The sequence below is a fragment of the Myxozyma melibiosi genome (genome assembly GCF_037950935.1).
Source record: "Myxozyma melibiosi strain Phaff 52-87 chromosome Unknown BZA70scaffold_15, whole genome shotgun sequence".
Classification (NCBI taxonomy): Eukaryota; Fungi; Ascomycota; class Lipomycetes; order Lipomycetales; family Lipomycetaceae; genus Myxozyma; species Myxozyma melibiosi.
In genome coordinates, this window is record NW_027042929.1 from 123,650 (window position 1) to 137,598 (window position 13,949).

Consider the following 13,949-nt stretch of genomic DNA (forward strand, 5'->3'; position numbering starts at 1 on the left):
GGATAAATACTATCTCTATTCATCATCCTGGATGCGGATAAATACTATCTCTATTCATCATCCTGGATGCGGATGGGGTTGGATGATAGAGAGACCTCAGAGTCGAGATACTCTTTGACAGCAAGAGGAGTCGCGTCTTTCTTCTTTCCTTTAGTAGTAGTAGTAGAAGAAGAAGAAGTAGTAGAATAGACAGGCTTTATGAAGCTGTCGGTAGTAGACTCCGGATCCCATATCTTTTCCACAAACCCAGTCTGGGATTTGATATGTTGGACCTCATCCTCCTCCTCAATATCATCCTCGTCAGACGAATAATCCGTCTCTGAATGATCGCCCACGACCAACTTATTCCCCTTCAAATCAATAGACACCACGCGTCTCCCCCTTCCATTGCGTTTATTCTCGCTCGCGCGTAGTTTACGCAATGTGCGCTGTTGACGCTTGATTAGAGAGGCGCGCTCGACGGGGGTCAGCCATTTGTCTGAGGAAGAGGAGGAGGTGGGCAGGTCAAAATCCGCTGCGTTGTCGATGATGCGGGTGCGTTGGGCGGAGGTGGATTGGAAGTGGAGCAGGTTTTGGAGTTGGGCTGTTGCTTGTTCGAGGCCGGGGAGGGGTGTTGTAGAAGAAGGAGAAGGGGAAGGGGAGGGAGAGGCGGAGAGATGGGGTTGGCCGCCTGCGGAGCCAGAGTAGGTCTTTGAGATCTGGGTTGATTTGGAGGATTTCTTTGCCCGTTGCTGGTCGTTATGGATCTCGGTCTTCAACTTCCCGCGCTCTTGCTTGAGTTCAGTGACGATAGCGGCGTACTCATCCGCCGTCAGCAGCGGCGTATGACAAAACGAGCAAGGCCCAAGCCCTTCTTTCACACAGATGATCTTTCCACAATTAAGACAGTTCGGCGCGACTTCGAGCAGCGGATGCCGCTGCGCTTGGCAGTTGCAGGGGTGGGTTGCGGAGGAGGAGGAGGACTCGAGTTGGCGGAGGGCGGAGTCGATGTCGTGGAGAGACTTGAGTTTGATGGAGGACTCTTTCAGCGCGGATTTGATTGAGGAGGAGGGTTTTGGTGGGGGTTTTTTGTCGAGGGCGGAGGATGTAAGTTGTTTGTCGGCGGTTCTAAGAAAAGTTATTAGTAAGTGAGGAGATATGTCATGTAATAGAGAGACATACGGATGGTGAACTGTATGAGGAGTAGGCGCAGATGTAGAAGATGAGGTCTTCTGAGACGAAGAGATGGTATTTTTTGAGAGGGATTTAGTTTGCGCTGATGCGAGAAGTTGAGAGATGCTGGCTTTCTGTGTTGATTTCTGCGTTGATTTCTGTGTTGATTTCTGCTTTTGTGTTGTCTTTGATTTCTGTGGAGGGGGGGTAGGAGGAGGAGGAGGAGGAGGAGTAGAAGAAGAAGAAGACCACCGACGAGAACAGAAGCCTTCGATGAATTCGACTACACCCGGTGCATCTCCAAGTAGTTCCTAAACACATCAGAATCATTCAAGAACAGCACGAATACAAAGAAAGATAGAAGATACCTGGAAATAAGTGGCAGCAGAAGCAGCATCAGGCAGCGACGAGGCGTAGGAAACAATCTCGATCCGCGTCTCTTTCTCGAGAGGAAGAAGAAGGCCGAGGTTTCTTGCTGCTGTTGCTAGGAATGAGTCCATCTGTATCTGTATACTGTATACTGTATATATATATATAAGATATAAGTAGTTATAAGTAGATATAAGTAGTAAGTAGTTAAGATAGAAGGACAGTCAGCAGCCGCACTCGTCCACTTCTGCGCATCATCGTCGTCCAATCCCTTTTGTCACAGACCCGCCTCCTTCCTTCTTCTTCTCTTCTTCATTCTCTAATCAGCGCTGTTTAATCGCTGGTCATCCTCAATTAATCTCTACAATGGCTGATCAGGTGTGTTTCTTTATATTTATCATCATCATCATCATCATCATCACCTTCTTCTTCAACTAACAAGACAGACCCCCCGCGCGGCCATGTCGATCTCCGCCCTCCTCAACACCGACGACCCTCCTCCCTCCGCTCCTCCTTCCCGCAAACGTCCCCGTCGCGTCTCCTCTCCTCCTCCCTCCTCCTCGCAAGCTCCCTCCAAACGCCGCTCCACCCGCGCTCACCGCCCCTCCCTTCGCGACCCCGACGAGACCGAGTCCTCTGACGACTCCGACTCCGCCGCCTCAATCGCCTCAATCGCCTCCTCCTCCTCCTCCTCCTCATCCTCCTCTCCCTCCTCATCCTCCTCCTCCTCCGCCGCCCTCGCCCACGACAAGGACCTCTACCTCTCCTCCCTCCACCGCCGCCTCGACCTCGTCTCCGCCGTCGCCGCCCGCTCCCGCCTCCGTCACTCCCTCGCGTTCCAGCACCACCTCCTTTCCCGTCTGCACTCCGCCACCTCCCGCGGCCGCGCTCAAGCCCACTCCTTCTTCCACGACGAAGCAATGGCCCTCGTCCTCCGCGACGAAGCCGAAGCCGACCGCGAACGCAAGCGGAACCTCCGCCGCGCGCAAAAACAGCGCCGCAAAGCCGCCGCCTCCGCAGCGACTTCTTCGTCCGCCGCCGCGATCGCGTCTTCGGATAGATCAAAGAAGCACCGCGCGGCTGCCGCGCTCGATGAGCACGCGTCGGCGTCGGCGAAGAACGGCGCAAAGCCGCGCTCGAAAGCGGCGATTGCGGCAGCTAGGCGTCGGCAGCAGGCAAAGGCGCTCGCAAGCAAGCGTGCGCTTGATGATCCTGACGCGGCTGATAACGATGAGGACGATGAAGATGAGGAGGACGATGAGGAGGATGATGATATAGAAGACATTGATCTTAATGGTGCCGGCGAGGACGAGGACGAGGACGAGGATGATGAAGATGAAGACGACGAGGAGGACGACGAGACCGCCAAAAAAGAGAAATCGGCAACAAACGGCTCCCGCATTAAACTCACGATCTCATCCAAACCCCCGTCCTCCCGCAGAAAAGGCCACAAATCCAAAGACGACTCCACCACTGAGAAATCAAAGCAAAAGTCCTCAAAAGCGGACTCCACCCCCGCGATGCCGAGCGCGCGCGAGGTCAAAATGTACCAGAAATCATACACGACAATGTACGACACCATCTGGCGCGACATTGCGCGCAAGGATATCCCGCGCGTGGCCCGCATCGTCTCGTCTTCGGTCTCGATCAAGCAAAACAACGCGCGCAAGACGGCGCAGCTGGCTGTTAAAGAGGCTCGGCGCTGGCAGTTCCGCACAAACAAGAACGTCAAGGATTTGCAAGCTAAAGCGCGTCGGGCGATGCGCGAGATGCTCGTGTATTGGAAACGGAACGAGCGCGAGGAACGGGATCTGCGTCGGCGCGCGGAGAAGGAAGCGTTGGATAAGGCGAAGAAGGAAGAGGAAGCGCGCGAAGCTAGACGGCAGGCGAGGAAACTCAACTTTCTCATCACCCAGACCGAGCTTTATTCTCACTTTATCGGGCGCAAGATCAAGACTGATGAGATCGAGGCCGAGTCCGCTTCGGATGATGCTGTGTCGAAGCCTGCGTCAAGCACTCCATCTAGATCGGACGAGGCCGCGCCAGAGTTGATTAAAGACGCGCAGAAGCGGGATATTTCCGAGCTTGACTTTGACGCTGCCGCGGACGAGGACCTGCGCCAGGCGGCATTGCACAACGCGCACTCGGCCGTAGTCTCGGCGCAGAACCGCGCAAAGACGTTCGACGCGGGAAAGACTGCCGCGGCAGTCGACACAGATGTGGACGCGGACACGGGCGAGATGAATTTCCAGAACCCGACCACGTTCGGCAACCTCGAGATCGAGCAGCCAAAGCTGCTGTCCTGCGCACTCAAGGGCTACCAGCTTAAAGGTCTGAACTGGCTCGTGAATCTCTACGAGCAAGGCATCAACGGCATTCTCGCTGACGAAATGGGCCTCGGCAAGACCGTGCAGAGTATCTCGGTCATGGCCTATCTCGCCGAAGTGCACAACATCTGGGGTCCGTTCCTGGTCATTGCGCCCGCGTCGACGCTGCATAATTGGCAGCAGGAGATTTCAAAGTTCGTGCCGGATTTCAAGGCGCTGCCGTATTGGGGAAACGCAAAAGATCGGAAGGTCTTGAGAAAGTTCTGGGATCGCAAGCAGCTGACGTATACGCGCGACGCACCGTTCCATGTTCTTGTCACCTCGTATCAGTTGATTGTCGCGGACGCGCAGTACTTCCAACGGATTAAATGGCAGTACATGATCCTTGACGAAGCACAGGCAATCAAATCCTCCTCCTCCACGCGGTGGAAGTCATTGCTCGGATTCCAGTGCCGCAACCGCCTCCTGCTAACCGGCACGCCGATCCAGAACTCGATGCAGGAGCTCTGGGCGCTGCTGCACTTCATCATGCCGACGCTGTTTGATTCGCACGACGAGTTTTCAGAGTGGTTTTCCAAAGACATTGAGTCGCACGCGACGTCAAACACGCAGCTGAACGAGGAGCAGCTCAAGAGACTACATATGATTCTCAAGCCGTTCATGCTCCGGCGGGTGAAGAAACACGTGCAGTCCGAGCTCGGGGATAAGATCGAGATCGACGTGTTCTGCGACCTCACGTATCGCCAGCGGGAAATGTATCGGGCGTTGAAAGCGCAGATTAAGATTGACGATCTAATGGACCAAGCCGAAGCGCTCGACGACTCGCAGAACGGCGCGAGCAGCAGCAATAACAACAGCACGAGCACTCAGAACCTGATGAACCTCGTGATGCAGTTCCGCAAGGTATGCAACCACCCCGACCTTTTCGAGCGGTCGGATACGCGGTCGCCGCTTGCGCTGAGCCGGTTTGCGAGAACAGGGTCGTTCTTGAGAGAGGGGAATGTGCTGGATGTGCAGTACTGCATTCATAACCTGGTCGAGTACGTCCTTCCGCGGCTGGTCTATCACGACGGACTTGATTATGTCGTCGGGAGGAACGGACGGGCGGGGTTCAGAGGGCGGTATTTGGATCATTTGTTTAATATCTGGGAGGCGGACTATATCCACGAGAATGAGGATTTGAGTGAGTACTTTTTTCTTCTGAAGTAGGAAGTATGAGTGGGAGACTAACTAGTGTTTAGACAAAGCATTTTCATGGTTGAAGTTTGTGGACGCGAGCGCGAACGACGTGGCGCGCGCGTTCCACTCTGATATCGTGACGAGGTCAATCTCAGAGCACGAGAAACCGCCGTTCGTTTGGCACTCACTCGAGTACGACTCCTCAACTACAGCAGCAGCAGCAGCAAGCTACGACCCCGCGCACCGAATGCTACTAATCACCTCCACCAACTCCACCAAACCACTTCTACAAATGACGACGACGAACCACATGCTCGGGCTCGCAGAAATCTCGCACAAATACACGCGCGACAAGAAAATGCACAGACTCCCGCCGATGTATGACCCTCACGTCGTCGCGCCTCCGACCGAGGTTTTATGTCCCGGCGACCGCGGGTTCGCGAACGCGTGGCATGACGTGCTGTTTTGCAGGCCGTTGGCGGAGGTGATGTTCCCGCGCAGCGCGCACGGCGAGATCGAGCTGTTTAACGCGGGGGCGAAGATGCCGCCTGGTGAGCTTCTTCCGGAGCCGTCGAGCGAGGTGGTTGGGTTTTCGCCGATCCGGGTGCCGCCGATGTCGAAGTTTGTGACTGACTCTGGCAAGCTTTTGAAGCTGGACAGCTTGCTTACGGAGTTGAAGGCGAATGATCACCGGGTGCTGATTTATTTCCAGATGACGCGGATGATGGATCTGATGGAGGAGTTTTTGTCGTATCGGCAGTACAAGTACGTGCGGTTGGATGGCAGCTCGAAGTTGTCTGACCGCCGCGACCTGGTGAATGACTGGCAGACCAAGCCCGAGCTCTTTGTGTTTTTGCTGTCGACGCGCGCGGGCGGGTTGGGCATCAACCTTACCGCCGCCGACACGGTGATCTTCTACGACTCGGACTGGAACCCTACGATTGATTCGCAAGCGATGGATCGTGCGCACCGCCTCGGCCAAACGAAGCAGGTGACGGTGTACAGACTGCTAGTGCGGGGCACGATCGAGGAGCGGATGCGGGACCGGGCGAAGCAGAAGATGCATGTGCAGCAGGTTGTTATGGAGGGCGGGGCGAGCGCGGGGGAGAACGCGGCGGCGGCGGCGAGTTTGAATAGTGGCGGGAAGGGGGAGAAGGTTGTTGCGAAGGAGATGGCGGCGGGAGAGGAGGCGGGGGAGAGGGGGGAGGTGTCGTATTGGGCGAGGGGATAGATGTTATTATGATACTCCAAACTCCGTGATACAGGAATACAAAAAAATACAAAAGCTGAGACATGATGAATACAAATATAGAAGAAAAAGAAGAGTTAGGCGTGAATGAGAGAGACCTCGCCGTATCGTTTGAGAGTGTTTAGGACCTGCTCGCGGGAAACCTGAAGATCGGTACAGATGTCGTCAAAGTGTTTAATCCTACGACTCAATTTCCTCAATCTTCGCTCGACGACGGGGTCAACAGGTGCTGTATCATCAGCCGAGAGCGGCTCGTCGAGGGAGATAGTCGGTGATCCGGGTGTTTTGTTGATAGTGCTCTTGCCGCTGAGAAGATCTTGTAGGGCAGCAGGCTTACCACCCCGCTCGAGGATGGGGTAGGAATTTACTCTGTATATCAACCCCTTTATAATCCCAAACGAGATAAACCGCCGCACGTCGATGCCGCGGAGACTGTCGCGGTTAGCCAAGTACCAGTCTTTTACAGAGAGACCGTTGTTAAGCGAGCAGTAGAGTTCGAGGAGGTCGCATGCGTTGCGTTTGCGGGTTGTGGAGGGGAGGTTTGAGCGGGAGCCGACGGAGGAGGAGGGGGAGGAGGAGGAGGTTGAGGAGGAGGAGGGGGAGATTGCTGCTGCGGAAGGGCGGCGGAGGAGGAGGCCTGCTAGAGCAGAGGCGGCGGAGGAGGGGTGCCGAAGGGGAGGGGCGGCGACGTAGGACTGGCATTCTGCTGCGATCGAAGGGTCGTTTACGAACGCGGAGATATCGGCGGTGACGGCGTAGCGGTTTGAGAACTGGAAGATGTCGACGACGATGACGCAGTTGTAGTACATGAGGTGCTGGATGCAGCGGCGGGTGAGGTCGTAGTCTGTGTCTGCGATGGCGGCGATCCGGCGGACGGAGTTGATGCCGTCGATGTGGTCGACGATTTTCTCCATCGTCGGGTCCCAGTTGACGTCCATGAGCTGGCGGAGCCGGACGGTCGAGATCGGGACGTGGAAGGATCTGATGTTTGGCGGGGGTGGGTGCAGCGGGAACAGTTTGATGTTGATTGAGTTTGAGTCGTCGTCGAGCGGGATGAAGCATTCGCAGTAGTTGTTGAGGTCTTCAAAGACCTGGTCGACGACCGCGCGGAGGGTGTCGGACTCGGGAGTCAGGTTGGAAAGAAACCGGTCCTGGAGCTCGAGCGCGCGGAACATTTTCGCGAGCTTGCGCACGACGGGGAGGTACGCGGCGACATCAGCGGCCTGGTCAAAGACGAAGCAGAAGTTGAAGAGGAACGAGTTCCGCGGGTAGACCGAGGACGAGATGTGGACCGGGTGGCTGACGATGCGGAACCGGTTCACGCGGAGGGTGAGCAGTTTGTTGCAGAGCTGGGGACGGGGGATGAGGTAGGAGTTGATGGAGTCGAAGTCGAAGAGGGGGGATGCGAGGGCGGCGGGGTCGGAGGTTTTGACGACGCTGCCGGGGGGGACCTGAATACTTCTTAGCGGGTGGATAGAGAACAGAGGAGAGGAGTAGAGGGATACCTGGAAGAGCACTTTGGCACCTTCGGTAGGATGGAAGGTGGTGTAGAAGAGCGAGAGGATGGGCGGGAAGCCTGCGAGTGTGAGAGTAGATACAAGTAAGAGAGAAGAAGAGTAGATACCTCCAAAGTCCGCCATCGTCTTCTATAATGAATATCAGCCTTGTCTATACTGTGGAGTAGTTGTTATGATGGTAAGAAGGTGTTGATGGTGAAGTGGTGAAGTGGTGAAGTGAAGTGAGGGTAGATATCATTACTAATCCCTTACATAACAACCAAACTCTATTCGTGCGGCGAAATAAAAAATTGCTGGATCACTGCCTGACCGACCTTGCAGCAACTGAGAAGCAGCAGCAGCAGCGATGAACTCGACGCGATATCTGACGTCCTACGGCTGGACACCGGGGACGGGGTTCAAGAAGGACAGCTTAGCCAAGCCGATACTGATGCACCACAAGAAAGACACAAAGGGGCTGGGGAACAAGTCGCTTGAGCACGAGAGTTGGTGGGAGCGGGTTTTTGACGGGCGGTTGCAGGGGTTGGATGTGTATGAGAAGAAGAAGGAGGAGGAGGAGAGGTTTGAGATTCGAGGGGTTGTGCAGAGTCCGTTGTATAAGATGTTTGTGAAGGGGAGTGGGTTGGCGGGGTCGATAGAGGAGAGTGTTGTTGTTACTGAGAGGAAGGAGGAGAAGGTGAGGAAGGTGAAGAAGGAGAAGAAGGAGAGGAAGTTGAAGGACAAGAACAGGGTGTCGAAAGAGTCAGAGTCGAAGAAGAAGAAGAAGGAGAAGAAGGAGAAGTCAAAGACGAAGGATGAGGAGTGGGTTCGGATGATGGTGAAGGAGATGAAGAAGAAGGCTTGATCTGGTCATCTCGGTCCTGGTTTGCTGATGTGACAGGTGTGGATATCAATATCAACAACCTGATCAATATCAATAGCATCGTCAGGCTGTTGGTATTGGTATTGGTATGATATGATATCGCAGTGTTCAGTGATATCAGATACAGATCAGATAGAGATCAGAGATACACAACAGAACAGACAACAACAACAAATACACACTACAACAACCCACAACAGATACAGATACAGATACAGATACAGACAATATCAACATCAACAACACACAATATCAACAACAATACAACACACAACAGCAATACAATACACACACCCAGGTCTCGGCTCATCGAGAGGCGCCTCGGCTCGGTCTCGTATATTTGCTCGTCACGTGAACTTCTCCTCCATCACCGCTTTGATCTGATATCCTCTCTTCACCACCCTCTTCTCTACTATCCTCTCTTCTTCTCTATCATATCCTCCTCTATCTGCTCTACTCTACTCTCATCGAAGCACTATAGTCACCATGGCACCCAACCCCCCCTCCCTCCCCCTCTTCCTCCTCCCGCCACCAACAGTCCTCCTCCCCTCCGTCGTCCTCGCCCTCGGCGTCACCCGCCCCGACAACGCCGTCCTCATCTCCGCCCTTCATCGTCAGACACTCGCATCTCCCGGGGATCGACTTGTGGGTTGCGTGACTCTCGTCAATGCAACGCAGTCTGAAGGAGCTGCTCCTAGTGACTCGGCCGCCACCGACGGACTTACGGACTCCGATAGCGATAAGCAGATCGTCAAGCATGGCCTATCTACCATCCACGTGTGTCTATCTTACTCTCTTTTACTCTCTCCTACTCTTTCTAACTCATTAACTCCCTCTAGCACTTTGGTTGTCTTGCTCGCGTCGTCCGCATCGAACGTGGCCCGACCGGCCAGCTCCAGGTCGTCCTCGAAGGCCTCTCCCGCTTCCGCATCACCTCCCTCGTCTCTGCTGAGCCATACTACACCGCCAACGTATCCCACTTCATCGACGCACGTAAGTTCTTCTCTCTCTGTCTCTCTCTAGAGTATCAGCTGACAGCCGCAGCCCTCGACGCGACCGATATCCCGACCTACACCCTCGTCGCGCAACTCAAGCGTCTCGCGCGCGACCTCATCACCTTCCTCAAATCCTCCTCCTCCTCCTCCTCCTCCCCCTCCTCCTCCTCGCAACCGCCCCTCGCCGCCACCCTCCCGACCAACCCGCGCGCGATCCGACGACTCGAATCCGTCGTCAACCACTCGAGTTTCCAAGACTCGGGCAAGCTCGCGGACTTGCTTGTCTTTACGCTCGATGTGCCGGTCGAGCAGAAGATCGCGCTGCTGGCGATCGAACCTACGAAGGAGAGGTTGGCAAAGGCGGTGGAGTTGTTGTCGCAGCAGATTAATATGTTTAAGATTTCGCAGTCGATTAACACTTCTGTTGATACTAATCTGAATAAGAAGCAGCGGGATTTTCTTCTTCGTCAGCAGCTTAAAGCGTACGTATCTACTATTCTTATAAACTGCATTTGCTAACGACAGTAGTATCCGCCAAGAACTAGGAGACAAAGACGCAGAAGCAAATGAAGATGAAGACATTGAAGAGCTGACGAAGAAGTTGGAATCGGCCAACCTCCCCGCCGAAGCGGAGAAAGTCGTAACCCGCGAACTCAAACGCTTGAAACGGATGCAGCCGACGCAGGCTGAATACCAAGTGTGCAGGACGTATCTAGAGACACTGAGTGAAGTGCCGTGGTCGACAGCGACGGACGACAAGATCGACGGGGCGATGATCCGTGCCGCGAAAGAACAGCTCGATCATGACCACTACGGGCTCGACCAGGTCAAACGGCGGCTGATTGAGTATCTTGCTGTCATCAGACTGAAGAGTCGCGGGCAGGACAAGAGCGTGATTGAGAAAGCGCCGATACTGTTGCTGGTGGGACCACCCGGAGTAGGCAAGACGTCGCTGGCGAAGAGCGTCGCGACCGCGCTCGGACGGAAGTTTGCGAGGATTAGTCTTGGGGGTGTGCGCGACGAGGCTGAGATTAGAGGACATCGACGGACGTACGTGGGTGCGATGCCGGGCTTGATTGTGCAGGCGTACCGCAAGGCGGGGGTAATCAACCCGGTGATTTTACTCGACGAGATTGATAAGCTTGGCGAGAACAGCGTGCATGGCGATCCGTCTGCGGCCATGCTCGAGGTTCTCGATCCGGAGCAAAACAACTCGTTTGTGGATCACTACATCAACATCCCGATCGACCTGTCCAAGACGCTATTTATCGCGACCGCGAACTCGCTCGAGACGATCTCGGCGCCGCTGCTGGATCGGATGGAGACGATTGAGTTGTCGGGGTACACGTACTTGGAGAAGAAGCATATTGCGCAGCAGTACCTTATCCCGAAGCAGATTGTCGCGAACGGACTCGAGCCAGGCCAGGTCACGATCACGGACGATGCGTTGCTGAAGATCGCGACGTGCTATACGCGCGAAGCCGGCGTGCGGCATCTCGAGCGGGAGATTGCGTCGGTGTGTCGGGGTAAGGCTGTTGAGTTTGCGTCGCTCTACGAGGATGAGATCGAGCATGATGATATTAAAGGGAAGTACGAGGCGGTGGTGACGGAGCCCGAGATTGAGAAATATCTCGGGATGGAGAAATTCGAGAACGAGATTGCGAACCGGGAGAATCGGCCGGGTGTCGTGACGGGACTTGCGTACATGGGGTCTGGAAACGGCGGGTTGCTGTTCATCGAAGCTAGCAAGTATTATTCGGGTTCTAGTGGCGGCGGCGGGCTGCAGTTGACGGGGAATCTGGGGGCGGTGATTAAAGAGAGCGCGATGTTGTCGCTGACGTGGGTGCGCGCGCACGGGTTTGAGTTGCAGCTTGTTGATTCCCGGACTGAGAATCCGCTCGCCGGATTCGACGTGCACATGCACGCACCCGCCGGCGCGATTCCGAAAGACGGACCGTCGGCGGGCGTAGCGATGACAGTCGCGCTGGTCTCTCTTTTAACGATGAAAGCCGTCCCAGCCGACCTAGCGATGACGGGCGAGATGACGCTGCGGGGCCAAGTTCTTCCCGTAGGCGGGATCAAGGAGAAAGTACTTGCCGCGCACCGGGCCGGGATCAGGAAGATTTTGCTGCCGGCGCGGAATCGGAAGGATGTGGAGCATGAGATGCCGGCGAATGTGAAGGAGGAGATTGTGTTTGTTTATTTGTTTAGTATTTGGGACGCGCTTGCGGAGGTGAGTTGTTTTGATGTGATGATTGATGATGAGAGAGGAGGGTGCTAACGAATTTTTGCAGATTTGGCCGGAGACGGTGCGTCCTGTTGCGATAGTCGAGAGTCGGCTGTAGGCTACAGCATCAGCTATTTATTCTTTATCATCTATCTATATCTAATACACTGCTTATATCTATATCAAGTAGTTAGTAGTAGTAGAAGTAGAAGAAGAGAAAGTCATAGGGTCAGGGCAGCACAACTGCACCGCGAAAAGTGCACGAACCAAAACAAGATTTGTAAACACAACAACAGCTAGGCATTCACACTCGCAACAGCACCGCGAGTACTTCTGCAGAGAAGCAGAGAAGAGAAGAGAAGAGGGAAGAAAGGAAAAGAGGATAATTGAAGAAGTGAAGGATACTGTGAATTGAAGAGATAGAAAGATCTGGTGAGCTGCGTTTGTGAAGAAGCGCGACTATCGCGATCACCGCGTCTCTCAGCACAACACAGCTACTACTACTACTACTACTACTACTACTACTACTACTACTACTACCTCTACAACAACAACTACTACTTCTACAACATCTACAACAACATCAGCAGCCATGAAGTCAACACTAGCAGGCACAAAGCGCAAACCCCGCGACCTCCCCTCCCAACACAAAGAGAACGCGCAACAACAGCAACAACAACAACAACCACCTGAATCAACCACCAAACGACGACGCGCGGCAGCGGTGGCTGCAGACTCGAGGATACAGCAAAGCACACGGAAGTCAACACGGCGGAATCCGATTCCGGTGGCGGCGGAGGCAGATGGCGAGTTTATGTTTACGCGCGTGAGGAATTTACCGCCGCCTGAGCCGGTGCTGGAGTCTCCTGCTGCTGCTACAAAAGCAGCAAAGACACAGAAGACGACAAAGACGATAAAGAAGAAAGAGACGAAATTTTTCAGCTTCAATGACGACGAAGAGGAGCAACCCGAAAGCTCAACCACGATAGTCTCGCTGCCGTTGACAGACACGCCAATGATACGACGCAACAAAGAACTTCGCCAGCAGCAAGGCAGTCGACGAAGCAGTCTCGGCATGCGGGGCAAGCGCGCGAGCTCGCTCAGCAACGGGCTTGTCGCCGTTCCGCACGCGGATATAAAAACAGACGAGTTTTTCAAGCATCTGGACGCGGACCTGCCGGATCCGCATCGCATGCGGCAGTTGTTGTCGTGGTGTGGACATCGGGTGTTGGCGGAGGAGAAGGAGGCGGATAAGAAGAGTAGTAGAGCGAATAGGGCGCGGGGAGGAGGGGCGCCTGCTACTGCGATCACGAGGGTGATTGAAGAGGAGATTCTGAAGGACTTGACCGACGGACGGATATCAACCAGCTGGTGGAGCCGACCTGTAAGTGTGAGTTGTATCAACAGAGAGAGGAGGGTTGCTAATCAAAACTATCACAGGACGAGGAAGACTTGCCAAAGAAGCCGAATCCGCAGAACGTTGCCAACCTGGAGAAGATTGACGAGTTCACCAAGCGTCTGGAGCGGTATGTCTTCTTACTCTTTATTTACAACTACTTGTTCTAACATCCATGTCTAGTCTACGCGCCGAGAAGAAAGCATGGACAGAAGTAGAGAACGACATCAAACCCCCGATCCCCCCCTCGACAAACATCGACGTCTCCCTCCTTCTCCCCAAAGAAGCCACCTTCCTCGCGCGCCAGGAAGAAGCCGCCTCCACCCCCGCCGCCGAGGCCAAGCTCGACACGCTCAAAGACCGCGCGAGTAATGTGGAAATTGAGACCGACAAGCTTGTGCACGGAATGCACAGTATCGAGCAGCTCGCGCGGGCAGCGGGCAAGTACGCGGACCGCGTGCGGGCGGACGCGGCAGGGGTGGTGGAGAGGAAGGAGAGGCAGGCGCAGAAGGTTGCCGGGACGGAGGATCTCGAGATGCGGGATGTGCTGCGGTCGCTGTCGAAGGTGGACCGGTTATGATCTAATGTGTTGTATTGTATTGTATTGTATTGTATTCTAGTTATGTTTTGTGTTGTTTAGGATGTACAATAGATGGGAGGTTCACAGTTAAGAGTC

At 54.6% G+C, this 13,949-nt stretch overlaps 6 protein-coding genes across 6 annotated transcripts; 4 read left to right on the forward strand and 2 right to left on the reverse strand.

The window, feature by feature from the left end:
- Window positions 1–50: 50 nt before the first annotated feature.
- On the reverse strand, window positions 51–1,652 carry BZA70DRAFT_269691 (putative zinc finger motif, C2HC5-type-domain-containing protein; the record flags this gene model as incomplete). The annotated part of the gene is made up of 3 exons (XM_064911232.1): window positions 51–1,107; window positions 1,162–1,463; window positions 1,521–1,652. 3 exons carry the CDS (start codon window positions 1,650–1,652, stop codon window positions 51–53), a joined length of 1,491 nt encoding a protein of 496 aa, XP_064765780.1.
- Window positions 1,653–1,685: 33 nt separating this feature from the next.
- BZA70DRAFT_92380 (SNF2 family N-terminal domain-containing protein) lies at window positions 1,686–6,306 on the forward strand. The gene is made up of 3 exons (XM_064915540.1): window positions 1,686–1,899; window positions 1,968–5,031; window positions 5,090–6,306. The coding sequence occupies exons 1-3, from the start codon at window positions 1,888–1,890 to the stop codon at window positions 6,256–6,258; spliced, it is 4,245 nt and encodes a 1,414-aa protein (XP_064765781.1). The 5' UTR covers window positions 1,686–1,887; the 3' UTR covers window positions 6,259–6,306.
- Window positions 6,207–8,331, reverse strand: BZA70DRAFT_261115 (putative nitrogen permease regulator). Its single transcript, XM_064910893.1, has 3 exons — window positions 7,901–8,331; window positions 7,782–7,852; window positions 6,207–7,727 (listed from the first exon to the last, which is right to left on the reverse strand). The coding sequence occupies exons 1-3, from the start codon at window positions 7,914–7,916 to the stop codon at window positions 6,354–6,356; spliced, it is 1,461 nt and encodes a 486-aa protein (XP_064765782.1). The 5' UTR covers window positions 7,917–8,331; the 3' UTR covers window positions 6,207–6,353.
- On the forward strand, window positions 8,029–8,980 carry BZA70DRAFT_92382 (uncharacterized protein). Its single transcript, XM_064915541.1, has one exon. The coding sequence runs from the start codon at window positions 8,140–8,142 to the stop codon at window positions 8,635–8,637; it is 498 nt and encodes a 165-aa protein (XP_064765783.1). The 5' UTR covers window positions 8,029–8,139; the 3' UTR covers window positions 8,638–8,980.
- Window positions 8,981–9,141: 161 nt separating this feature from the next.
- BZA70DRAFT_302677 (ATP-dependent protease La 2) lies at window positions 9,142–12,077 on the forward strand (the record flags this gene model as incomplete). The annotated part of the gene is made up of 5 exons (XM_064914743.1): window positions 9,142–9,432; window positions 9,495–9,648; window positions 9,700–10,132; window positions 10,179–11,883; window positions 11,945–12,077. The coding sequence occupies 5 exons, from the start codon at window positions 9,142–9,144 to the stop codon at window positions 11,993–11,995; spliced, it is 2,634 nt and encodes an 877-aa protein (XP_064765784.1). The 3' UTR covers window positions 11,996–12,077.
- On the forward strand, window positions 11,990–13,946 carry BZA70DRAFT_284863 (mis12-mtw1 family protein). The gene is made up of 3 exons (XM_064913647.1): window positions 11,990–13,261; window positions 13,318–13,403; window positions 13,457–13,946. The coding sequence occupies exons 1-3, from the start codon at window positions 12,470–12,472 to the stop codon at window positions 13,851–13,853; spliced, it is 1,275 nt and encodes a 424-aa protein (XP_064765785.1). The 5' UTR covers window positions 11,990–12,469; the 3' UTR covers window positions 13,854–13,946.
- Window positions 13,947–13,949: the final 3 nt, after the last annotated feature.

Coding starts and splice junctions, on each gene's coding strand:
- BZA70DRAFT_284863 (XM_064913647.1), top strand. CDS start 12,470: ATGAAGTCAACACTAGCAGGCACAAAGCGCAAACCCCGCGACCTCCCC. Junction 13,262..13,317: donor CCAGCTGGTGGAGCCGACCT/GTAAGTGTGAGT, acceptor AAACTATCACAG/GACGAGGAAGACTTGCCAAA. Junction 13,404..13,456: donor TTCACCAAGCGTCTGGAGCG/GTATGTCTTCTT, acceptor ATCCATGTCTAG/TCTACGCGCCGAGAAGAAAG.
- BZA70DRAFT_92382 (XM_064915541.1), top strand. CDS start 8,140: ATGAACTCGACGCGATATCTGACGTCCTACGGCTGGACACCGGGGACG.
- BZA70DRAFT_261115 (XM_064910893.1), bottom strand. Junction 7,728..7,781: donor GTGCCAAAGTGCTCTTCCAG/GTATCCCTCTAC, acceptor AGAAGTATTCAG/GTCCCCCCCGGCAGCGTCGT.
- BZA70DRAFT_92380 (XM_064915540.1), top strand. Junction 5,032..5,089: donor CCACGAGAATGAGGATTTGA/GTGAGTACTTTT, acceptor ACTAGTGTTTAG/ACAAAGCATTTTCATGGTTG.